Source organism: Lontra canadensis, unplaced genomic scaffold (genome assembly GCF_010015895.1).
Source record: "Lontra canadensis isolate GAN:19392208 unplaced genomic scaffold, GSC_riverotter_1.0 scaffold30, whole genome shotgun sequence".
Taxonomy (NCBI): domain Eukaryota; kingdom Metazoa; phylum Chordata; class Mammalia; order Carnivora; family Mustelidae; genus Lontra; species Lontra canadensis.
Genome location: NW_022631024.1, coordinates 15156581 through 15182718, shown reverse-complemented (window position 1 = coordinate 15182718; position 26138 = coordinate 15156581). Strand labels below are relative to the sequence as shown.

At 55.0% G+C, this 26138-nt stretch overlaps 1 protein-coding gene across 5 annotated transcripts in view; it reads right to left on the bottom strand.

The window, feature by feature from the left end:
* Positions 1-26138, bottom strand: part of USP20 (ubiquitin specific peptidase 20) — a 41257-nt gene that overhangs the window by 4728 nt on the left and 10391 nt on the right. For all 5 annotated transcript variants that reach the window (XM_032866070.1, XM_032866069.1, XM_032866073.1 and 2 more), the window contains exons 2-21: positions 23478-23588; positions 22229-22325; positions 18433-18486; positions 17934-17996; positions 17465-17596; positions 16361-16457; positions 15842-15911; positions 13992-14105; positions 12955-13033; positions 9999-10446; positions 9592-9732; positions 9192-9307; positions 8740-8912; positions 8099-8193; positions 2494-2527; positions 2249-2294; positions 1233-1413; positions 1021-1147; positions 266-435; positions 102-183 (exon numbers count right to left, since the gene is read on the bottom strand). In XM_032866070.1, coding sequence (XP_032721961.1) covers positions 102-183; positions 266-435; positions 1021-1147; positions 1233-1413; positions 2249-2294; positions 2494-2527; positions 8099-8193; positions 8740-8912; positions 9192-9307; positions 9592-9732; positions 9999-10446; positions 12955-13033; positions 13992-14105; positions 15842-15911; positions 16361-16457; positions 17465-17596; positions 17934-17996; positions 18433-18486; positions 22229-22309 — 2303 coding nt within the window. In that variant the 5' untranslated portion in view covers positions 22310-22325; positions 23478-23588. The remainder of the gene's footprint in view (positions 1-101; positions 184-265; positions 436-1020; positions 1148-1232; positions 1414-2248; positions 2295-2493; positions 2528-8098; positions 8194-8739; positions 8913-9191; positions 9308-9591; positions 9733-9998; positions 10447-12954; positions 13034-13991; positions 14106-15841; positions 15912-16360; positions 16458-17464; positions 17597-17933; positions 17997-18432; positions 18487-22228; positions 22326-23477; positions 23589-26138) is intronic.

Below are 26138 nucleotides of genomic sequence, written 5' to 3'. Positions count from 1 at the left end.
TGCGGGCATGCGCAAGGGAGGCTGGCGGCTGCTTCTGGGCAGCGTGGGCCCATGGTGGCCTTTGCTCCCTGGGCTCCCCCGCCGCACTGACAGCGCCCTACCTGTTGTACAGGTGCTCCCACACGTTCTGGGGCAGGATCACCACCAGGTCGTCGATGTAGTGGTACTTGTGGGGCGGGATGCCTGTGGAGGAAGGCACAGGGAGGGAGCGCTGGGGGCTCGGCCGGCCGCCCCCACACCCCGATCCTGGAGGAGGCCCCCTCACCTCCGTGGGAGCAGAGGAACGTGTGATTGGTGATGGGCCCAGGCTCGGCAAACGTGTTGAACTTGTTGAGCCATTCCCGAGACACGTAGAACCGCAGCAGGCTGGGCTCCCGCATGGCAGCCAGGGACACTACCTGCTGCCGTTCCCGCACAGCCTCCTCGCTGCTCTTCCTGCCGCAGGGCCGGGGCAGGGGTGGGGCAGGGTGGGCAGAGCAGGGGTGGATAAAGGTAGAGCAGGGATGGTGCAGGGGCGGGGCAGGGACAAAGCAGAGGTGGGGCAGGGTTAGGGCAGGGTTAGGGCAGGGGTGGAGCAGGTGTGGAGCAGGTGTGGGGCAGGGGTGGACGGGGGTGGGGCAGGGGAATTAGGAGCAGCTGTGTCTGGGCTCCCTGCCAGGGGTGTGTCCGCAGCCACCTACCACTGCCCTCCCCACCCCCTGAACCCCTCAGCAACCCGGCAGCCTCTCAGAGGCCCCACTGCCCTGGCCCAAGTGCTGGCCACGATGGCTCCATGGGAGCACCACGGAAGGCCCAAACTCAACTTCTTGGGTTCCCCGCTTTCCTCATGGCCAGAAGGCTCTTTCTTACAACTTGACACCCTTACTGCCTGGAGCCTAGAACCTTCCAGGTTCCACCTCCCTCCAAAGGCACCCGGAGTAAAGCCCCAGAGCACAGGGGCTGGCCATCCCAGGCTCACACACCACCCATCTGTCCTTGAGCCAGACCCCGCCCCACTGTGACAGCTGCCAGGGGCCCCACCGGTAGAAGAGCACGTAGGCCTCAGCGTTCTGCACCACCGTCTCATGGACCTCGGTGACATACTGGTCATCGAATTCGTACCACTGCCCGTTGATCACGTTCTGGCAGTAGGCGATGTAGTGGCCACCTGTGGCGGGAGGGGCAGGCTGGTCACAGACACCCCGGGGGACGGGGACAGGGGTGACACGGGGAGGGGAGGGGGGCCGACTCACTGCCTGCTGTGCCATGGTGGCAGATGACCGAGAGGAGGTCGTAGGTTGTGATCTGGGACTTGCACTCCTTAGCAAGGAATGGACGCAGGTCAAGTCCCTCAAGGGGGAAGGCGACGTGACTGCTGATTTTGAACGAGTACATGACCTCATGCCGAAAGCGCTTCAGGTGGATGCACAGGATCTGGGGGGCGGGGAGGAGGTGGCGGTCATTCTGAGCAAGGATGCCCGGGGCCCTGTGACCAGGTGGGGGCTTGGGGCTGGGCTCTGGGACACCCACTGGCCACTGTTTGACCCACTTAGGGCTCGCCCTCCAGGCGAACACAAGAAACCGAACGCCAAGAGCCTTCCAGAGGCCCAGGCTGGCTGAGGGCTCCCGCCCACTGAGCACCAGGACACACGGAAGAGCTCCACGTGGGAGCCGAATTGGCCCGCGGCCTGTCCCCTGACCGAGGCACACAAGACGGCAGGGCCATGGGGACAGTGCGGGCAGCCGACACAGGCAGTCCCCAAGGGCGGCGCTGGTCTGTGCACGAAGCTGACCGTCAGAACCCCGACCACAGTTCTTTTCCACGCGGGCTTCCAGAACCTGCCTCCCGGGCCATACTCCTCTGTGCTCTGGCCACACGGCACTTCCTGGGTTTGGCCAAGCCCGTTCCTGCCTCCACGCTCTGCCCACCTGCTTCTTCCCGGCTCTCCCTCCACGAAGCTGACGCCAGCCCCCATGCTCAGGGCTCACGCAGACCCTCTTCCTCAGAAAGGCCTTCCCCAGCGCAGACAGCGTGGTGGCCATGTCCCTCCCCACACACCTGCCTTCCTCCAGGTGGCACCCTCTGCCCCACACCTGCAGAGCATGAGGGAGCTGACAGAGGGTCCCAGCAGGTCTCTAGGACAAAGCAGCAGACACCCCCCTGTCCCGGGCCTCCTCAGCTCAGGCTCCCTGGGATACAGGGTGACCCACCATGCCACCGCACGTCAGTCAGCAGCAGAGAGAGCAGGCGGGAGGCTTCTCGACTCACCTCAGGCAGCCGCAAGACTTTACAGTACTTCACCCCGTTCCGCAACCTGGCAGGGAGAAACGGGGAGAAGCGGTGAGTGTCCCGGTGTGGGGACAGAGGGGCCCAGCGAGCACCCTCCCCCCACGGTCACCTCTGTGAGGTCTGGATCAAACTCTCAGAAGGAACCGGGGAAGCACGTGGGACACAGATAGACCCAGGGGTCAGAATGGGAATTTAGGGAGAAAGCCCAGAGCACACACACTTACTTTTTACACCGTTCACAGCTGTACATGTTGTCACCTAGGGCAGAAATGCAGACAACAGTGAGCGGGGACAGGACATGGGAGCCGAAGTAGACATAACAATCTATACTTACGAGACACAACCTGATATGCCGCCTGCAAGAGACTCGCTTCAGCTCTAAGGGCACATGGGCTGAGAAAGAGGGAAGGAAGGAGACATTCCCAGCAGACGGAAACCAACAGAGCAGAGGTGGGTCTACCGACATCACATACAACAGATTTTCCATCAAAATCGGTCAAAGAGACAAAGAGGGTCACTGTACAGTGGCAAAGGGTGATATGCAGCCAACGCCACAGCACCTAGATATTTCAAAAGAACATTAACCCAACTGAAGGGAGAAAGAGTCAGCAGGACAATAATACTTGACACTTTAATACCCCACTTTCAACACCGGGCAGATCATCCAGGCAGAAAATGAGTAAGGGAACTAGACCTGAATGACTACAGGCCAAAAAGACCTAACAGACATATACAGAACATTCCATCCAACAGCCCCAGAATACACATTCTCAAGTGCCCACAGAACATTCTCCAGGACAGCTCCAGGAGCTAGGCCACAAAGCAAGCCTTAATGAATTTGGGAAGACGAGTGTATTTCCAACCGCAGCGGTATAAAACTAGAAACAACGAGCAGGAAGAGAACTAAAAAATTCACAAACAACACACACATCAACAACCGACAAGTCGAAGAAAAAAATCAAAAGGGAACTCAGGAAGTATCTCAAGACAAATGACAATGAAACCACAATGTACTAGCATATACGGGATGCAGCAAAAGCAGTTGTAAGAGGGAATTTCATAGCAATAAATTACATTAAGAAAAAAGATCTCAAATGAACAACCAGACTACACCTCACTGAATTAGAAAATGAAAGACAAACTCAGCACCAACGTGGCAGGAGGCAGGAAATAAGAGAGATTAGAGCAGACATAAATGAAAGCGAGATGAAGAAAAGAACAGGAAAAAAAAATCAGTGAAACTAAGAGTTGATTTTCAGAAAAGATAAAGTTGAAAAAACTCTTAGCTAGGTTAGCAGAGAGAGAAAGAGAGAAGACAAGTAAATTGTAAATGGAAGAGGACTCTTGGAACTGATGCCACAGAAACACAAAGGATCATAAAAGGCACGACAGAGTGAACTGTACACAAACAAGCTAGACATCCTAGAAGAAATGGGGACATCCCTAGAAACATACAACCTGCCAAGGCTGAATCATGAAGACAGAAAAGATCTGAATCGACCAATCATGAGGAAGGAGATGGAAACAGTAATAAAAAACAAACATAAAACCTCCCAATAAACAAAAGTCCAGGACCAGATGGTTTTGCTGGTGAATTTTATCAAACATTTAAAAAAGAATTAACACTAATCCTCAAATATTTCCAAAAAACTGGGGGGGGGGGCACTCTCAAACTCACTTTAGGAGGCCAGCAGCACTCTGATATCATAGTGAGATAAGCACATGATAAGAGAAGAAAACTACCGGCTGATATCCCTGATGAATATAGACGGAAAACTTCTCAGTAATATTCTAGCAAACCAAATTCAACATTGTATTAAAAGGATCACACACCGTGTTTAAATGGAATTTGAATATGGAAGGTAGGTATGGTTTATCATACACAAATCAATACACAGATTCTCTACATTCATTGAATAAAGGATAAAAATCAAATGATCCTCTCAACAGAGACAGAAAAATCACTTGACAGATTTCAACACCCTTTCACAGTAAGAGCTCTCAACAAATTGGGTGTAGAGGGAACATACCTCAACATAACAGAGGCCATCTAAGACAAGTCCACAGCTAATATCATCCTCAATGGTGAAAAGCTATAAGTTTTTCCCCTGAAATCGGGCACAACAGAAGGGTGCTGCCTCTTGCCACGCCTACTCAACCCAGTATTAGAAGTCTTAGCCAGAGCAATTAGGCAAGAAAAAGAAATAAAAGACATCCGAATAGGAAAAGAGAAGGTAGGAAACCTAAAGATTCCACAAAAAAACTGTTAGGACGAATCCGTGACAGAAAATACAGCCCAAGGTTCCTGGCTCAGAGCTCCTAAAGTCCCTGTACTTTCCTAAGTATTAAGAGCACTGGGAGCATCATTTGTTCTGGCATTTGCTCTCTGACCCTGCTTCCTGCCACAGGATTCCTAAGTCCCTTGGAATTTCCTAGGTGATGATGGCGACTTTTGTTCTAATGAGGTGACTCTGGGGCACCTGGGTGGCTCAGTCAGTTAAGCCTCTGACCCTTGCTTTCGGCTCAGGTCGTGATCTTAGGGTCGTGAGATTGAGCCCTGCATCAGGCTCTGTGCTTAGCATGGAGTCTGCTTGAGATTCTCTTCCTCTCCCTCTGTCTGTCCCCCTGCTCACACGTATACTCACTCTCTCTCCCTCTAACATAAAAAAAAATAAATAAAATCTTTAAGAAAATAAATAACAAGATGACTCTGGATGGTTCCAGAATCAGGGCTGGTCACCAGAAAGACCAAGCCATGATTAGAAGTTGGGAATTTTCAGCCACACTGGTGTTCTACAGAGAGGAATTCATAACTGATCACGTGTACGCAATGAAGCCTCCATAAAATCCCAATGGCATGGGGTTGGGAGACCTGCGGAGCTGGTGGATGCAGGGAGACCAAGGGAAAGTAGGAGTTCAGAGGTTGTGGAAACCCCACGCCACTTCCCACATACCCTGCCCTGTGTATCTCTTCCACCTGGCTGTTCCTGAGCTACAGCCTTTTACAATAAACCAGTAACCTAGTAAGCAAGGGCTCTAGCAAATTTATCCAACCCAAGAAGGAGGGGTTGGAACCTTTGATCTATAGCCGGTCAGTCAGAAGCACAGATGACAAGCGGGACTTGTGACAGGCTCTTGGGGAGGGGAAGTCTTGTAGGACTGAGTCCTTGACCTGTGGGATCTAATGCTGTCTCCAGGTAGCAGTACCACAACTGAGTTGAATTCTCAGTACCCAGCGGGTGTCACGTAACTGCTTGGTATGGGAAAACCACCATGCATCTGGTGTCAGGAGTCAGGGTGATGGGACAAGGACAGAGCTGTTCCTACACAAAGACCAAATTAAGTGAGAAGATACCCCGCATTCATGGGTGAGAACAACAAATACTGTCCACCAAAGCCATCTATAGAGTCAATGTAATCCCTGCCAGAAGTCCAGTGACACTGTCCACAGAAGTAGAAAACAACCCTAAAATTCATATGAACTACAAAAGATCCCAAATAGCCAAAACAACACTGAGCAAGAACAGAGCTGGAGGCATCACATTTCCTGGCTGCAAACTACGCTACAAAACGACAGTCATCAGCACAGTATGGTACTGGCAAAGCAACAGACACACAGACCAAGGAACAGAATTGAGAGCCCAGAAGTACACCCAGGAGTCTCTACGGGTAACCGCTAACTGACAAGGGAGCCGAGAATATTCAACGGGGGGAAAAGAGAGTCATTCAGTAAACGGTATTGAGAACACCAGATATCCACATGCAGAGGAATGAAACCGGACCCTTGTCTCACACACTCACAACCATTACCCTGAAATGGATTAAAGGCTTAAATAGAAGACCCGAAACCATACTAGTCTAGAAGAAAACATAGGAAAATGCTCTTTGACATTGGTCTTGGCAATGGAGTTGTGGATAGAACACTAAAAGCAACAAGACCAAAAATAAACCAGTGGGACCACATTAAGCTAAAAAGTTCTAAACAAAAGAAACAATTTGCAAAATAAAGCAGCAACCTACAAAACAGGAGAAAATATTGAGAAACCATGTGTCAGATAAAGGGTTAATATTCAGAATACGTAATGAATTCATTCAAATCAAGAGCAAAACAAACAAAAAACCCCCAGATAATCCATTCAAAAAGTGGCAGAGGACCTGGAGAGACATTTTCCCAAAGACAAACAGATGGCCAACAGGTACATGAAAAGATGCTCAACGTAACTCATCATCAGGGAAATGCAAATCGAAACCGATGAAATACTAGCCCACACCTGTTTTAGAATAGCTATAATCAAAAAGATTTTTTAAAAAATGAGATAACAGGTGTTGGCAAGGATGTGGAGAACAGGGAACATGTGCACTACTAGTGGGAATGGAAACTGGCACAGCCATCATGGAACACAGTGTGGAGGTTCCTCAAAAAATTAAAAATAGGGGGCGCCTGGGTGGCTCAGTTGGTTAAGCATCTGCCTTCGGCTCAGGTCATGATCCCAAGGTCCTGAGATCCAGCCCCGCATTGGGCTCGCTGCCCAGCAAGAAGCCTGTTTCTCCTTCTCCCTCTCCCACTCCCACTGCTTGAGTTCCTTCACTCACTCTTTCTCTCTGTCAAATAAATAAATAAAATCTAAAAAAAAAAAGAAAAAGAAAAATAGGACGGCCGCAGGCTCCAGCAATCCCACTGCTGGGTATGTATCCCAAGGAGATGAAATCAGTCTAGAAGAGACAGGTGCACAGCCATGCTGGTTGCAGCAATATTCACAATAGCCAAAAGGCAGACGCAACCCATGTGTCCACTGAGAGATGAACGGATAGATAACACGTGGTCTATCAGTGGAATACGACACAGCTTTAAAAAAGAAGGAGAGTGGGACGCCTGGGTGGCTCAGTCGGTTAAGCATCTACCTTCGACTCAGGTCATGATCCCAGAGGCCCAGGATCAAGCCCCACATTGGGCTCCCTGCTCAGAGGGGAGTCTGCTTGTCCCTCTCCCTTTGCTCCTCCCCCCACTTGTGCTCTCTCTCTCTTGCTCATTCACTCTTTCTGTCAAATAAATAAATAAAATCTTTTAAAAAAGGAAGGAGATCCTGACACCTGCTACAACACGGATGAACCCAGAGGATGTCACGTTGAGTGAAATAGGCCAGTCACAAAAAGCCAAACACCATATGAGCTGACTTAGATGAGGTCCTTAGAGCTGTCAAGTTCAGAGACAGGAAGTACAAGGATGGGCGCCAGCGGCTGGGGGAGGGGAGAACAGAGAGTTGCTGTCTTGGGGTAGAGAGTTTCCATTCTGCAGAATGAGAAAGTTCTGGAGAGGGACTGTACTACAGCGTGAACATAGTCGATGCTACTGAACTTTACACCTCAAAATGGTTAAGATGGTGCATTTTAGGTCTTGTATGTTTTACCACAATTAATTTTAATTTTTAGAAGAGCTTTCCCAAAGGTTTGTTAAGATGCCAACCACACGACAGAAAAATGGGAAAAGGACAGGATTGGGAAATTTCAAAATAGGAAATAAAAAATAGTCAAAACACTTACGAAAACTGCCCCCAACTATTGGTAACCGAGGAAATGCAAAATTAAAGCACGTATGATTTCTGTCCAACAAACTGGTAAGCAGAAGCAAGAAGGGCAAAGCCCTAAGAGCGCTCCAGGCAGTGGGGCTGGGAGGACACGCAGGCCCAGACCCAGCCTGACTGATGGAGGATGTGGGGAGGGGTGGAGGTATGTGGAAAGGCAGAGACGGGTGACACTGACAGTGAGTTCCAAAAACCAGCTGCAAGCTCACCCAGCAACCCCCTCCCCAGCCAAGCCCACTCCACTCACCCTTCAGCTCATCAGCAGCAAAGAAAGCAGCAAGGCAGTCTTCCAGGGTAATGACTGGCCCCCAAAACCAGCTTGGGGTACAGGATACCACAAACCTAGGGAGACAGAAGGGGGGTGGTGGGGTGATGCCAGGGCCCAGGCAAGACTAAGACCTGGTCACTTCGGGCCCAGGGAGGCATCTTGGCCAGGTAGGTGGGATGGACACCTGGGACCAGCAGCCTGGTGTCCCCGGGAGAGTGACCCCACCTCTCCCCAAGCCTCGTCTTCCCATCTGTGAAGGGACCCCGATCACACTGGCCCGTCCTCCAGGTAGATGGGATTCTGACATCGTGGCATGCAATGAGGGCTCCGGAAAGCTGCCCACTGCTCTCCCCACCAGGCCAGGACTGCTCTCTAGCTGCTGCCTGGTGACTCCCCTATGGTTTCCTGCCTTCAGACCCAATCCAGGCAATCCCAGGGTGGCTGAGGAAGTCCCCACCACCCCCTCAGGAAACATCTGCACATCCAGCTGTGGGTGCCCTTCCAAATGCCTGAACTTGGCCCTGCAAATGCCCGAACTTTGCTGTTCACGGTCTGTTGCCTGCCAGGTCCAGGGCAGTCTCGGGTCTGCCGAAGGTGGGAAGGCAGGAAGACAGGTCTACCTCCGGATATACTCCACGATGAAGGCGAGCCAGCCCTGGGCAGCATAGCTGTCCCCGCAGGCACCCGGCTTGGCCGGCACGTTCTGGTAGATGGCCGAGTGCAGCTTGGCCAGGTCCTCCTTGCCAGGAATGGGCAATGACAGGTCCTGGAATGTCTCCACTGTGGTGGAGACCTGTGGGGTTGAAGGTCAGCCTGGGTTTCCACCTTCCAGGGCTCCGCCCTGCCCAGACCAAGCAGAATCTGCAGCCTGAACCCCAGCCACCTGATGGCAGGTGGAGGACAGAGGGTCTGCTCCCCGTCCCCTGGACCCCGGCACCAGGCAACCAGAGCCCTCCCCCTTCCAGAAAGGCAGAGGCCATCAGGTGGAGAAGCCACTCCCCCACCCTCACCCCGAGGGGGGACCACCAGGCCCCTGAAGGCTGGGCCCTGGCTCCCCACTGCCAGGGCTCACCCGGTCACAGGTGAGACACTGCACGAGGCTGAGGATGGAGCCGTTGAAGATGTCGGAGATGACGCTGCGGTAGGGCTGCTCCTTCCGCCTGCGGCTGCCGGCGCTCAGCACCTGGGCTGGGGGCACAGCACGGGACTAGGCCCAGCCCCACCGGCCTGTCTGGGGCAAGGGGTGGCACTGGGGCTTGCTGGGCCGGGACTTGGGGTCCTATGTGCGTCACGTGGTGGGGTATGCAGTTCCCTCCCAGGGCCTCGGTCATGTCAGTAAGAGGGGCAACCCCTGCACCCCTATGGTGTTAGAGGAGGGCTGGGAGGCGCCGCTGCTCAGACGACCCGCATTCCCAGCCCCAGCTGCACGTGTGGGTGCCCCGCAGACCCCCTCCCTGCCCAGTCCTGCCAACCTTTCTTGAGCACGTATGAGGGCCCCATCCTCACGGGGCTTGAGCGGGGAGGGCTGCCGGCCAGCTTGGTGTGGCCCTCATGGTGGTGCACGGGGCTGCAGGGGCGGGACGAGCTGCGCATGTGGGCCTCGTTGTCTGGCTCTGAGGGCAGAGAGGGGACTGCTGCTGGGTTGCGGGGGGAGGCACGTCGGCTCCACAACCCGGCCAGGAAGACGACCCACTGGGACCTTCCAGGGCCCAAGGCCCACTGTGTGTCCTCTGCCCTCTGCCCACCCTGGCCCCCAACCCAACCTGCAGGACACATGTCCTCCAGTGTCATGGGGGTGTGGGGTGGCCGGACAGGCTGAGCCACACCCCGGTTCGGAGCGGGTCCAGTCTGCTACAGGCGTGCGGGGTCTGTCTGGCACCTGGGGTCCGGAAGGGGCTGGAGGAGCCCGGCGACAGCGGCTGGGCCTCTGAGGGCTGGTCCTCAAGGGCGGCCATGGCCGTGTCCACATCGGCGTCCTCGTCCACCTGCTCGGAGCTGGTGCGCTGCTGGCCCCAGGAGAACTTGCGGTCCTTCATGCGCTCCTTCTCGGAGATGGCCCGGCCTGCCTCGTCGGGGATCAGCAGCTCCGCCTCGGCCTGCGAGCTGGCCCCGCCGCGAACCTGCCCGTCGCCCTCACCCCGGTCACTGCTCGAGTCGCAGGACAGGAACTCGTCCTCTGACGGGCTTCGGTCACCCTCCCGCTTCTCATCCGTATCGCTCGAGTCTGAGTCCTGTGCCTCGGCCAGCACCGCTGCGGCCGCCACCTCTGGTTCCTTGAGCTCCTCATGGAGCTGGTCCATCAGGCAGCGCAGGAACTCCTGGGTGTCCTGGAAGCAGCGGCTGCGTCAACAGGGCTTTCCAGGGCGGAGGACCTTGCTGCCAGCGCCCCGCTGCTTCTGGGGGTGGAGACAGCAGCGGATCCATCTCGCAGGCCCTCACAACGCCCCCTAGAGACCTGTCGAGCAGCCCTAACAGCCTCTGTGGTGGTTCCATCCCGTCCCCGTCCTAAGGTGGAAACGGCAGCCCCTGAGCCTCCCCGCCCGCCACACAGCTGCGAGGTGGCAGAGCCGCGACCCCCACCCCCCACCAGGTCCGTGTGATGCCCCAGCTCCTGCTCCTAAGCACCCTGCTGCCAGCTCAGTGCGGGAGAGCGGAGGGGTCGCGTTCAGCCTCGAAAGTCACCTCTCTCCCTACGGAGGGGCCTCCGGGGATGGGCAGGGAGCCTGTGGAAGCAGGAAGGGGCCCCCTAAGACGCAGGTGCGCGTGAGAGCTCAGCTGAGTTTTATGGGGCTGATGCCAGCCGCCTGCACCCTCCAGCCTTCCTCGGGGCCTCCCTGCCCTCCCCATCCTCCCACCAGTCCCCGCAGGCCCACCCCTTCCCTTGCCACTGCGGCCTGTGGTACGGGCACAGGCTCCGGAGGCAGGATGGCACCCTCCCAGAGATGTGGGCACGACGTGTCTAAGCCGCCACTTCAGGCTGGCTGGGCGTCGAGTCACAGCTTTGATTCTGGCCTCTGACCAGGTCACCAAACTGATCAGAGAGCCTGGGCAGCGAGGCTTCCAACACCTGGCCACGGGGCCCAGCCGAGCGCCGTACCCCCAGGTGCTGCAGAAGGCCAGAACACAGTGGTGGCGGCTGGTCTCCAACAGCCGGGGGGGCCGGGTGCCATGCTGGGCCACGGGGTTCAACGACATGCCCCTCATGGTGCCCGGCATCAGCAGCACTGCCCCCGACCCCCACCTGGCCAACGCGGTGCCAAGCCTCCCCAGCCCTCCGTCATGGGCATGGAGAGAAGGGCCTCTTCCTCTCAGTTCTGGGAGAGGGAAGGGAGGGCTCTGGGTGGATTTCCTCAGCAAAGTGTTGAACTTGAAGATCAGAGTAATTAACCACTAACTTATCCTGCAGGAGGGAGCAGAGAGGATTCGTGGGTCCTGTGTCAGAGGCCTAGAAGTTTCTTTTAAGAAACAGGCCCCAGGGACGCCTGGGTGGCTCAGTTGGTTGGACGACTGCTTTCAGCTCAGGTCATGATCTCGGAGTCCCAGGATCGAGTCCCGCATCGGGCTCCCAGCTCCACGGGGAGTCTGCTTCTCCCTCTGACCTTCTCCTCGCTCATGCTCTCTCTCACTGCCTCTCTTTCAAATAAATAAATAAAATCTTTAAAAAAAAAAAAAAAAAAAAAGAAACAGGCCCCAATACACCATTTACTTTTCTCTCTGGTTCTTCCTTTTACCACAGGTAATGTGTTCATTGCTAAAATCTGTGGTCAGTCCGCGGTCGTTAACAGAGGCCCACAGCTGCGCCCATGTTTCAGACTCAGGAATGTTCCCTGTGTTACATCTAAGAACCAGAGACAAGGATGCTTCTGGAGTCCAGCTGGGTGTTCGGCAGCAGCCCTGCTCCATAGGGCCCTCACAGAGAGCCTGGGCAATGGTTCAGCTCTGCCTGAGTCCTGCCCTGCCGCTCTGTGCTGTGTGACCCAAGTGAGCTGTAGAACCTCTTTGAGCCTTAGCCCCTTACCTCTAACATGGGGGTGAAGACAAAGCCCGCCTCAGAGGGCTCTGTGAGGATAAACAGAGCTGTCCTTGTGGGGCGGGGAGGGACAACTTAATAAACAGTGGATGGTGAACCGTGATCATGGGGGGCATTATCACTGCCTGGAAAAAGCGGCGTTCGGGCAGCACTGGACTTCTCACTCAGGCGTTTATCTAATCGACGGTGTGAGCCCAGGAACACCCAGCAACCCTCGGCCCGGTAAGGGACGGCAGGGAGGGTGCTGGGGGCCGAGGGAGAGGGTGGAAGGCATCCCTCACCTGACCACGGCTCTGTTCCTGGCCCCCATGTTCGGGACACAGGAACGGCCGCCCAGACAGGTCCAGCTCTTCCCACAAGCCCAGCAGTGAAACCCCAGGTTGTGTGGCAGGCTGAGGCAGGGGACTGGGCCCCGTGAACAAGCCGCTCGGCCTGGGACTGGGGCATACATGGGGTTCTACTCCGCTTCGTTTTGGCCCCATGAGTTTAGACAACAGAAAGTATCACTGATTTCCAAAGGGTTCCCTAGACTTACAAAAACTTGTAATCAAATGTTTCCTTTAATAAAAGTGAAATTCTGCCTGACTCTGCAGTCAGACTGCCCGAGGTCAAATCTCCAGCCACGTGGCCGGGCAAATGACTTCTTAAGCGGGAGGCTACTGTGTCCTCACACACACGAAGGGCTCAGGCAGTGAGGGGACCCACCCCGTCACCCCGAGCTGCACTATTTCCCATGCCGGTGTGGGCTTCGGAGCCAGGCCTGCTAACAGCCCCAGGTGTCCCCCGCGCAGCTGCGATGGCCTACCTGCTGGGCATAGCCTCGGAACATCGGGTTGACTAACTTGATCCCGTGAGACAGGCCGGTGGGAACCACGTAGCTTGGGCTGTAGGAAGACCAGACCTGTTAGCGCAGGTGGCCCGATCGGAGCGTCCTAATCCCATCAGGGTTGCTAAGACAGGTGGCCTGGGGTGACGGATCAGACCCAGTGAGGGGAGGCGCTGACTAAGCCCGGAGGCCCTGCGGGTTCGCACATCCCGGAGTCACAAAGTGCCAGCTACCAGGCAAAGACTCTAGATTGGTTTGGCCTCATTTCCTATGGGTCTGGGACAAGCCTGCTTGAAAACTGTTTCCTTTCTGAAATACTTCTTGTGGTTTTTTCCTAATTTCAAAAGCATTACGTGTTCATTACTGAAAAGTCTAAAACTTCAGAAAAGCCCAGCAGGGAAACATCACCACTAATAGCACCAGCCAGAGATAACTGCCATCAACATTTCCAGACTTTTCCAGGAAAACAGACACACACAGAAAACAAACCTGGCAGAATTCTGACAGAACGCGAGTTATACTGCATCACACTGTTTTATAATCTGCTTTTACATTCGGCATATTTCTATGAACTCATTTTAAGTTATTCCCAGTTTTCCTGAGGGAACAGGTCTAACCCAAACTTCCAGTCTGCAAATTCATTTCACACTGAGCTAAGCCCCTTCGCGGTCGTCACCAGCCACCGCCTGTGAGAGTCTCTCCCGCACGCATGGTGGCAGGTGGGACTGGGAATAGTCATGGCACGTGTCTGGGCCTCGGCGCACACATCAGGGAAGTGGCTACAGGCTCCGGGCATTGCCACTTTCAAATTCAAGCTCCTTGAGCAAGACACATAAACTCTCTCCAAGCCTCAGTTTCCCCAATTTGTAAAACGAGGTTGCCGCACGGGTCACCCAGGTGAAGTGTGACAAGCACGCAGTGAGGGGCTGAAGGCACTGGGAGAGCTTGGTTGAGGGACAGAGAGAAAAATCCCTGGCCCCGGGTGCCTGCCCAAGGTCAGGGGCTCAGTCACTCACCGTCTCCTGTGCCAGACCTCAGAGACCAGCTTCTGGTAACTTTTGCACAGCGCTGGCTTCTTGTCTGTGCGCACCAGGCCTCCACACTCCAAGAAGAACTGGGTCAGTGGAGGGCTAGGGGCAGGGAGAGAGGCAGGGTGTGTGGCATTGGTTAGAAAGAGCCGGTGAGAGAAGCAAGAGCCTATGGTGGGGGAGACGGTGGGACGGGATGGCATGCTGCTGCCCTTGAGCCAGAAAGGCCTGCAGATAACCCGTCACAGGGTGAATTGGGTCTCCCCAAATTCCCATGTTGGAGACCTCAAAAGGTGACTGTATTTGGACTCATAATTAGGTTCAGAGGAGGTCCTCAGGGTGGGCTCTGGTCCGATATGACTGCGTCCTTCTACCAGGAGGAGATGTGGACACAAACACGCCCAGAGGGAGGATGACGTGAAGACAGAGGGAGAAGGCAGCCACCTAGCAGTCAAGGAGAAGCCTCAAAATCAACGCGCCCTCTCCCCCTGCCCCCGCCCGCACCTTGACCTCAGACTTGTAGCCTCCAGAACTGAGAGAGAATAAGTTTCTGTTGTTTCGAGCACCCTGCCGGCCATGCTTTGTTTCGGCCACCCCGAGATGCCAAAACAGCCCCCATCCCTCTCCCAGGGCTTGCAGAGGCACCGGCTTCAGGGGCTGTGCACTCAGGGGCCAGCTGCTGCCTGACAGAGAGAGAGGGTCCAGCGCCTGTCCCTGACCCTAGCCCACTCCATGGAAACCTTCCCCAACCTGAAGGCATCTTTCCTTTTCCTCAAGTCAACTTATCTCATTACTTGAGAAATACATATTCATTGTAAAAACACTAGAACGTCTAGAGACGGGCAAACAGTAAGGGACTTTAATCCTACCTTGTGACGACAGCTACTCGGGAAGATTCTAGGCGTGTATCCTTGTGGACGTTCCTATGCACACATCCCCTCCCTCCCTCACACAGGCAGGCACCAAATCCCTCCCAGGCGGGACACCTGTGTACCAGACACAGGAAATGCCCTGGCCTCACAGAGTTAACAGCCTATCCTAGGCAGAAATTAGGAAGTTCGGGGCACCTGCCTTTGGCTCAGGTCATGATCCCAGGGTCCAGGGTTCGAGCCCCACATTGGGCTCCCTGCTTAGTGGGAAGCCTGCTTCTCCCACTCCCACTCCCCCTGCTTGTGTTCCTTTTCTCACTGTCTCTCTTAACCAAATAAATAAAATCTTAAAAAAAATTAGGGATATCTCCCCCAAATGGGATTGCACCACACAAAGCTTCATAACCTCTTTTTTCCCCATGGCCACATTCTGAACCCTTACGCTCAGTAAATACTGTCCTGTACCCATTGTAAAGCTGGCCTGTAAATGGGGACCACTGGGGCACCTGGGGGGCTCAGTAGGCTAAGCATCTGCATTAAGGTTCAGGTCATGATCCTGGGGTCCTGGAATGGAGCCCCACATTGGGCTCCCTGCTCTGCAGGGAGGCTGTTTCTCCCTCTCCCTGTGCCTCTCCCCACTGCTCACATCCTCCCCCCACCCTCGCACATAAATAAATAAATAAATAAAATCTTTACAAACACGTGGACCATCCAACCATCCCGTGAACACAGGATAGGGACACCCCCCCAGGCAACGTGCTCCACACCTCAGCCGACCTTCCTAGAACTAATTCGGACAGGAGGGACTGCTGGGCCGAAGGCCATGTGTGTTTTTACGATTTTTGACGTGGATCCGTATACACACATCTGGGGGTAACATACACGACACAGCCCAGGGGCTGCGGCCACCTTCAGGGCACCCAGCGACAGCTCCAGGCCCCCCAGCCCCCAGGCGAGGGCACCACCTACCAGTTGGACAAGGCCTGCAAGGCGGCACTCATGTAGCACGAGTTCCCGAGGTTCTTCATGCCCGTGAGGCCTAGGAACCAGTCACACAGGGGAGGGAAGGTGAGGGCCCTGCCCCTCCCAGATGGGTTGCGGCATCGTCCAACCGGGGCGGGACATGGGGGGCTGGTGTCCCGCCCCAGGAATCTGCCAAGTACGTTCCTGTGTTTCTGCTCACGAGAGCTGTGGGTCCCTGAGAGTTTCAGACAGACGGACCCTTCTGCCCTCTGCCCAACCCGGCCCAGCGTCCGCCCTGCACAGGTGAGGAGGCGGGGGGCGGAAGGGCCGGCCTGCGCGGGGTCACGGGGCTGAGGAGGGGGGTGCGGGCTGGCAGGCCGCTGGGACTCAGCCGGACAGCCGGCGCTCCAAGGGGAGCCACTGCGCCGTCAGCCATCGGGCCGTCGGTCGGGCTGCCCTCCTGGCCCACAGCTGAACCCCCCCATGCCCCGCCCCACAGCACCCCCCGTCCTGGGGTTGGGCTACCTCGAGGCTTCAGGTCATCATCCTCGGACTCGGAGTCTCCTTCATCGGCCACAGCAATAGGGACGGCTTTCAGAAGATGGGAGGTCAGGGGAGAGTCCTGCGAGGAAGACTCCACGTGAGGAGCACGGGGAGGTGAGGCAGGAGGGGTGGGGGTCAGAGGCCCATGCGGCCCCCCGGGGGGAAAGGAAGCCCAGCCCCCAGCCGCGAGTCCACACCGAGTCAGCCCGTCTGAGCAGAGGACACCCCAGAGCCGGCACTGGAGGCCCCAGCCCGGGAACTTGTATTTTAGTTACAATAATGAAAAATTATCTTATTTGTAACAGATCTGGAAAAAAGAAACAAAGAATAATGACAGACAATGTAACTTTCCTGAGACAATTCGAGATGTCCACGCATAGCTTACAGATTTTTAACTGTTGCTATGCACAGGCCCCCAAAACAAGCTACTGTCCATATGCCGTACGATAGTCTTTTTGGGTAAAAATCATAAACATCTTCCACGTTTGCAAACATCTTTCACAAACACGCAGGGAGCGCCTACGTGACAGTGACTGTGTCAGTGTGGGGGAGGTGGGCACACACAGACACACACACAGACACACAGGGTCCCCTGGGCTCTCACTGCAGCTGGCCGGCCCCAAGCAGCGCACTGACCCCAGCCCGAGGCTGCCCTCCATACAGGGGCCCACTGCCTTTCGGTGGGGCACAGGGACCGGTCAGCACCTCGTTAGGGGGGTTTCCAGGCCTTTCCCAGAGAGCACGACACTGCGGTGACTACTGGGGATACATCTTAGAGCTGGGGCGGCAGGGGCCCTCCACAGGCCCCAGGCCAGGCTCCCACAGGTCCTTGCATACAGCCTCCCCACAGCCTGCGGATTCCCAAAGGGAGGCCCTTCCCATGAGGGCCTCTGTGTCCTCAACCCTCCACGTGAACCTTGGCCCAGAGCCGGGGCTCAGCAAGCATTTGCAGGCACTTGAGAACACTGCTCGGGGACAGGTGCCATCTGGGAACCACCCATCCCAGCTCCACCAACGCCTGGGTAACAGGGCCCTGCCCTCGACGTATGTCACTGCTTCCAGCATGGACTCCACGGCACCCCTTACCTGCTCCGAGAACCTGGGTGAGGGGCCTGCCGGCTGCACTGCCGGCCTCTGCTCCAGGAACACCTCCTTCTCGCAGGCGTAACACCACACCCGGAATGTGGTCAGGTTCACCGTCAGGTTATGATTTTTTGCCTAGAGGGCAAGATCCAAAACGAGGTTGAGGATACACTGGCCCAACAGGGGCCCCGCAGCAGCTCAGGGTGACCTAGGTCAGGACAGAGGCCTGGGAGCTCAGAATCTGCTCGCCCCGCAGCCAGGGACACCCAGGGCTGCCGCTGACCAGACATCCACAAGGGCTGGAGGCTCGCACTGGCAGATCAGCTCGCACTTCCTGCTGCCCTTAGCCCATCTTACAGACACGGCCGTCGAGGCCCAGAGGGGGCAGACGAAGCTGAGAGGCTGCAGAAGCAGGGGCTCGAATGCGGGGCCGTCTGCCCGCGGGGCCCATGCTCCCGGCCACAGCGCTCACCTGAGCATGAATGGTACTGTGGTCGGCAAAGGATTCCCCACAGCCAACGTAAGGGCAGGAGATCTGCGGAGAGAGGGAGGGAAGGAACAAGGATGGGGGCTGGCCCTTTCCACCACCAGGACCCACAAGCGACTGAGGTCCCGTCACCCCGCAGGACAACAGCTTTATACACCCTGTGGTTCCAGCTGAATGGGACAGCTACCGTGACAGCTGCCCTGGCCTCTGAGTAAGGGGGGGGGCAGGGTGCCCTGGGCTACTGGCCTCCTGCACGAAGCCCAGAGAGGGTCACAGCGAGATGGGAGCCAAACTGAGGCCTGGCTGTGTGGCGCCCAGACCCATCCCCTCACTCTAGTGCCTTCTTGACTTGGGCCTGGGTCCTGAGACAACCAGACCCCGTGTCCCCACCTGACGTTTCCAGCAGCACCCACCAGAGACAGACGCTCCCAGCCTAGGGTCTAGACCAAGCTCCCTGCCCCCAACAGTGACGAGGATGGCTTACCTGGAGACAGGCCCACAGGTTCGGTCCAGCAACACCACACGACTGACAGACTCCCTGTGCGAGGGGAAGAGCTGAGCGTTAGCAGCCCAGGGGGCCGCTCCAGCCAGAGGCGCCGATGGCCGGACCCCAAAGCTCTCCACTGAAAGACTTTTTTGCCTCAGAAAGGCTTTCACCAGCCTGCCAATTGACATGTCCCTCCTCTCAGGGCACTTTACACTTCACTGTCTGAATTTTGTTTCGTTATGTGCTGCAAACACATATTCCGTAAAATCACTTAAAACTTAAATCAGTGGACCCGTTAATGTGCTCTTCAATCCTACCCTCCTCTCTTCCTTTGAAGCCTATGTAAGCCTTCCTCCCCACCCAGACCCTGGGCTCCATGAAAGAGGCATGGTCTGCTCTGTCTACCCCTGTGACTTCCCAGTGCCTAGCACAAACTACGACATGGCTACGTCTGAGGTCCCCAGAAAACACCGAGGTTTCTGGTCTTCCGGGTGACAGAGCTTGTCCACCAGTATCTCCCCTTCTTGCTTTAGTAACAAAACACACGGATTTGGGCTGAGCACATGGCCAGCCAGCTGCAGACTGTTTCTCAGCCCCCACTGTGGTTACGGGGCTCAGTTCTCATCAAAGAGATGACAACGAAAGTGATACGTGCCGCTTTCGGGCTGTGCACCCCCCTAGCTCCTTCTCCTTCCCCTTGGCTGGAAGGTAGATGTGAGGGTCGGAGTGCAGGCAAGCACCGTGGACTCAGAGATGAAAGTCATGTGTTAGGAAAGGCAGGGCCACCCTACCATCCTACCTAGCTCTGAACGATTCTGTGAGAGAAAAGGAAATGTCTACCTCATTTAAGATACTGTTATTTCAGGGTCTCTTCGTTACAACTTAAAATGTGCCCTACATAAGCCTGTGTGCACGTGTCTAGAACAGCAGCTCCCAGCCAAGCCTCCACAATGCCCAAGGGACCTCCGTCAGCTGAGGTGGATTCTGAGGGCCAGATCTGACAGCAGTTACAACATGGGGCTCAGTCAGAGCAAAAGGGCTACCTGCTGAGGAGGACTGGGCTAAGTTTGTCACACATGGCTCACGTCACCCCACCAGTTCGTGCAGCGCCTCCCTCGGACAGATGAGCAACTGAGGCTCAGAGGTCCCGCCGTGCTACGGAGCAGGCTTGGGACAGGGAAGCCAGGGAGCTGGGGCTGGAAAGCAGGCCTCCCCCTCCCACGCTCCCTCAGGAATGTCTCATTCTCACGAAGCCCACTTTGTGGCCGTGTCTAAACTCAGAGCTCCACGTCAGGCTGAGGTTAAGCAGGCTGGAACTGGGGTCCGCGGCCCGACAGGGACTCCCGCTGGGGGTGCTCCGGCGGCCAGCCGGGGGAGCCACCAGCAGCTCCGGACCTTCCTGAATTTGTCATCTCTTTTGTGTTTTCCTGATTTCACAATTCACTTCCATCTTCTGGGGCTTCCTCTTGCTTTCAGTCATTGGGATGACAGAAGTGTCCCCTGCTTTTAAGTAGGCTCTGAGCCCACGTGGGTCTGGAACACACAGCTCTGCCGCCCCCAGTCAGGTGATCCCGAGTCACGTGCTCTCCCGACTGAGCCGGACGGGCGCCCAGGACGCTTGTTGTAACAGTGCAGACGACGCGTACATGTTACACACAGTCTGAAGCAGAGGATTACCGTATAGTAAGTCTATGTGCCAGAATAATCGGAAACACGTCCCTGCACATTTTCTGCTGATACAGAAGCATACGCATACACTTGGGGGGGTGTGGCTTTAGGAAAGATCAGATCATACTGTACGTGTTTCTCCGACACACGCTTCTGCCACCTTTTTAAGGTCATCATCTGGAGTCTGGACACGGACATCACACCGCGTCCCCTGCAATGATCACATGGGCCCGCGCCCGCGGGCGCAGCACAACTGACCCCGCCCCCTCCTGATGAATGCGCAGAGCGCCGGCTTGTGTCTCCTTAACTGGTACTTACATCGCTGCTGGACAAATTCCCCCAAGGGGAGTGGCGGCCCTGAAGGGACAGGAATGCCAACCCAGTCTCCTTCCCTCCATCACTGTCAGCTCTGAGCCCTCCCGCCTGCCGTTTGCCTGGCAGACGAAAACGCTATCATCCCGCCCCCCTCAGCAATCGCCCCACCGCTCGTGAGGTTAAGCATCTTCTTTGAGGAGTTTCTCGGCCAACCACATCTCCTACAACCCGCCTGACCTGTTCATAGCCCTCCCCCTTCTGGTGCTCTAAAACAATCGCTTCAGTTTGTAGGGCCCGGGATGCTCAGGGCAGGGTGGACGACATGCTCCCCGAAACACGGCCGAGACAGATGCACCTCCAAAAGGCTGCTGTGCCCCAGCCCGGATCTGCCCTCCCCGCTCACCAGTTTGAGCGAGATGCCCCTCTTCCTGCCTCCTCTGGAGGAAACTCCCGTCAGTCGGCCTCGTTTATTCCTCCGTGCAGAGCCCGGGGTTAGTGCAAATGCACCGCAGCCTCGCTCGGCCCCTCCTCCAGACCACAGAGAAGCAAAACTACTTCAGAAGAAGCCGCAGGTACTGAGAGCGCCGGATCCCTCCCATGGCCCCGGCTAAGCTCAGGCCAAAGGCCAACCAGGACTGCTGCTAATGGGGAGGCTGAGGGACCAGCATCAGGTGCCCGGAAAGAAGAGCCGGGGGGCCCCTGAGTGGCTCAGTGGGTTAAGCCTCTGCCTTTGGCTCAGGTCATGATCTCAGGGTCCTGGGATCAAGCCCCGCATCGGGCTCTCTGCTCAGCGGGGAGCTTCCTCCTCTCTCTCTCTGCCTGCCTCTCTACTTGTGATCTCTCTCTGTGTGTCAAATAAATAAATAAAATCTTAAAAAAAAAAAAAAGGATAAAAAAAAATGAAGAGCCGGATGCGAGTCTGGGAATCTGACCCCAGACCCCACTCCCAGGAGTGCGCCCTCCGCACGCTTTGCCCCCCGCACCCAGCAGCACTCCCATGGGGCCACTCATCCCAGCATCACATTTGCCACATCAAAGAGCCGCGCCGCCACCCACAGACGCTGAATCCTGCAGTCCATACAACGAGACACCATGCAAGGCCAGGGCCAAGAGCGAGAAAACTGTCTAGGTACCAGGGCTGAAAGAGCTCTGGGACAGGCTGTCTGGTGAACAGAGCAAGTTACAACAGCATCTGCAGTAATGCTACCTTTTAGGGAACGCAGAGGAAAATGAAAAATAAGCATATTTGCATAAAGAAACTCTGAAAAGGTCCAGAAAAAACTCCTGTAAGTGGCGCCCTAAAGGGGGGAAGGGGAGGGTGAGCACAGAGGGTGGGAGGGGGACTTCTTGAGGTTGGTATTTTCATATTGTTTGATTTTGAACCACAGGAAAGTACTACACCGATTCAAAACATTTTTCCAAAGACACATCCTCCCCACTCAGAGAGGCCCAACATCTCTCACTGTGGGCCTCCCCAGGGCCCTCCTCGGGTCACATGTGTCAAAATCTCTGTGGGCTCCCAAAGCATGATCCACGCCCTGCCCTGGGAAGGCTCTGGGCACCTGTGCCAGCCTCTAATGCGCAGAGCATTAGCAGCTCCCAGATGGAGTGAGCTAAGTACTAATTAATGGCCATTAGGATGCACCCCCTGGAAGGCCTCCCGAACAGACGCCAGCCCCTCCATTTACACGAAAGCCTAAGCAGAGACTGTCGGGAAGCCGGTTCTTCCACTGCCTTCGGAAATATCTGCATCTCAGGAACGCGGGGCCCCTGGGAGTGGCTGCCAGCCCTGGAAGGTCTGATGCTTTACCTTAGATTTGAACACCAAGTCCTCCTTGGTCACCTCCCCTATGGAGTCAAGGTGAGGGCAAAGGTCCCTGGAGTCCCCCATTCTGGCCTGGGCTCACCTATGAGAAAACACAGGGAGAGTGGGTTAACAGCAGCCGCTGCGGGAGGGAAGCATGGGCTACTGGCTCAGCGCACAACTTTGGTCTTGGGCCCTGGCTCTGCCACAAATCAGCTGGTGACTCGGGGAAGCTACTTAACTGCTCTGAGCCTCACTGGCCTTCTCTGAGAACTGGGCATGACGGTAGTATCGACCCCAGTGGGTTGCTCAAGGACTCACAAATGGGCGGGTGTAAAACTGGTAAATCGTGAGTAAGCCCTGTGGGGTGTGCCGCCCTCAGCTCTACCGGCTGGGACACCGTCCGGCAGATATGCCAAAGATGTGATACCGCTGGGGGAAGCTGCGTGACATTTGTGGCAACGTCCTGTGAGTTACAATATTTCCAAAGAAAATGTCAAAAAAGAAATACCTGGATTTGCCTCAGCCACCCAAAACTGTAGCAGAGACAGCACCAGGAATCCCAACTATTGATTCTAGCTCCAAACTATTGCCAAAAAAGTCCAAACCAACCAGAGATGACGTGGGGCCCGGGTGGCTGGATCAACAGCAGAGGTTGCGTGTCCTGCCAAGGGAGGCAGACCCCCAGCTCTCCCAGAAGCCCCAGCCAGGGCTGGATGAGCCCAGGCTCCCAGCCACAGCTGCTGTTCCGGGCGGCTGCTAAGGTTCCAGGTAACACCCGAAGTGGTCTCCGGGCATTATTACTTCACTGCAAACTGCCCCAGCCATCTCCCAGGCAGCTGTGATTAAGCCCCATTTTACAGATTAGGAAACAGAGGTTCCTCCTTCTCTTGGGTCTCACAGAAAGGAGTGAGAGAGCCAAGGCTGATGCCCAAGCTGGTCGGACCCGCGAGGCCCCACCTGTGGTCACTCTCTTTCCACCTTGGGAAAGTGCAAACACACGCAGAAGCAGACAGAACTGCGTGGCTCACTCCCACAGACCATCTCCTAGCTTCACCCAACCTCCCTCTTCCTTTTGGCAGCAGAGCCCACATACCATATCATTTCATCTCAGCATGTTCTTCTAGAAGATAAGGACTTGAAAAAAGAAAAAAAGACATAACCACAATTCCCTTATTTCACCTAAAAGACTTCCCTCCTGGGTCCGGGTTTCAGGCCCACCCCCCTCCCCCAGACAGGGAGGCTGCGGGCCTACCTCTGTGTAGAGCGCCACCCCCAGGAAGCAGCTGACATCCGCATTCTCCGTGGACAGCCGGCAGTGGTGGGCCGTGCCTGCTGGGGTGAGCGTGGGCCTCCAGCAGGGAACCTGGAGTGGGGAACAAACCAGTGGACTTCATGCAGCTCTGTTATTTCAAAATCACTCTTTGCACTGACCAGAGGCTGAAAATAGGCCCGAATTCCTCCGGAGGGGGGCAAGTGAATTTTTGAACATCTGAGGCATCCACGGGCTGGACAGGCTCCTCAGTCCATTCACAGGGACAGAAAAAACACACCAGTCCCAGGGTAGCTCGAGAAGGCTTGTGCAGAGCTGGCAAATAGGCCCCGCCCCTCTTTGGGGGTGTTGGACCCTTTACTAGCCACTGCTGGGCATCATCTCTGTGATCCCCAAGAGCAGAGACCTTCAAGGGTCTGTAAGAGAGGGCCACGGGCCTCCCCAACTAATGCTCCCTCTGGCTGCCACTGCCCATTAACCCTCTGGACGGAAGGCTCAGCCCCTTCCACGAATGCCCCTAGGACCCTCAGATCATCCTTGGTGCCTCCCGAGGATCCTGTGCTGCTCAGAACCCCCAACCCCCAAGTCTTGAGCAACCCCAGGCGAGAGGCACAACTAAGTCCATCCAAGTGTCGCCACTGCCCCCCTTGCCCTGCCGGGCCACAGTCTCCCAGATGCGGGCAGTTTGAAGAGGGAGAGGCAGTTAGAAGCTAACATTTAAAATGGTCACATGACAATGACGAGCTCAAGGTTCTAAATTCCAAGCCTCTTCACTCAAAGACAGATTTTTAGGTTTTTTGTTGTTTGTTAGTTTTTTTCATTTCCACCAAGGTTAAGTGCACCGGGCTGACAAGCTACAATACGGTGAGGACACTGGGGAGAGCGGGGAGGAAGTGTCTTTGGTGTGGGGCCCATCTCTCCAGCTGGATGGCAGAGCCGGCTTATGAGCCTGACGCCCAATACCACGAGTGGTGCCCAGGACAAGGATGACAGCGATGGGCCCATCCGGATGCACACATCAATCAGACCACTTAAGTTCCTCCAACTTGAGATAGGGGAAAGAAAAAAAAAAAGAGCCCTGTGGCTAACAACCCTCCATGTACCCTCACTGCCCCTGTTTTATAGAAGATACAGAGCTGGAGTTTAGTACCTCCAGGACTGAGCCAAGGTCAACCCTCAGCTAGTCAGTCCTTGGGTGGGTCCTTGATCAGACTGGTACAGAGCCAAGCTCTGAATCAGGGCTTGGTGAACCTTGTCTATAAAGTACTAGGCAGTAAGTGACTTAGGCTTTGTGGGCCGTGTCTATCCGGATCACATATTCTTTGTATTTTTTTCTTTTTTTTTCTTACAATGTACTAAAACTCTTTTTCAAAAAAAAATTCTTAGCTCCAGGGCTCAGCAAAATAACCCAGGCCTACTGCCAGAGTTTTGCTGCCTCCTTTTCTAAACCAGTGTGCTGCTGGGGCCTCACCAAAATAGGCCCAGACCACTGACATTCCCCACCTCACTGCACACAAATCACCAGTTTAAATGAGGCAGATAGCAAAGAAGAGTCCAGAGGGTTAACGGGGCTCCAGACTTTTTTTAGGTAAGTAATCAGGGTATGTGCAAAGACAGAATGACAAAGGTATGTGCTGTTTATAATGGGGGGAACCTAAGGAAACAGCAATAGCCATTGGACAAATAATGACACAACCAGACTCTGTTGTACACTGCAACCACTAAAAATGTATATATTGAATCTTCCTCTTCACGAAATTAGATTAAATATATAGGAAAGACAAACCATGTTCATGGATTGGCGTACCCAATATTCAGATATCCCTTCTGGGGGCGCCTGGGTGGCTCAGTGGGTTAAGCCTCTACCTTTGGCTCAGGTCATGATCTCAGGGTCCTGGGATCGAGCCCCGCATTGGCCTCCTTGCTCGGCGGGGAGCCTGCTTCCCCTCTGTCTGCCTGCCTCGCTGCCTACGTGTGATCTCTCTCTCTGTCAAATAAAGAAATAAATAATCTTAAAAATATATATATATATATCCATTCTGCCCCAAATTGGTCTACAGATTCGATGCAATCTCAGTGAAAATCCAAGCAAGCTTTCTTGCAGAAATTGTCACGCTAATTCTAAAATGTATACAGAAAAAAAAAGACCTAAAGGAGCCCAAACAATTTGGCAAAAGCACAAAATCTGTAGACTTATATCATCTGACTGAAGACTCTCTATAAAGGTTTAGTAATCAAGTCAGGGTGGCATTGGCTCGAACACAGACACATGGCTCCAGGGAACAGAAGCAAGAGTCTGGAGTTAGACCTGAACATATGTGGTTGAATGATTTCAAAAAAGGTACTGATAGGGGTGCCTGGGTGGCTCAGTCAGTTAAGCATCTGCCTCAGCTTGGGCCCATGATCTCAGGGTCCTGGGATTGAGCCCCGCACTGGACCCCATGCTCAGCAGAGGCATCTGCTTCTTCCTCTCTCTGTCCCCCCACTCATTCTCTGTCCCCCCCCCCCCACTCATTCTCTCCCTTTCCCTCAAATAAATAAAAATTGGGTTTTTTTTTTAAAGGTACTGATATAATTCAATGGGCAAAAGACACTCCTTTCAACAGAAGCTCTGTATATGGGGAAAAAAATAACCTTTAACCC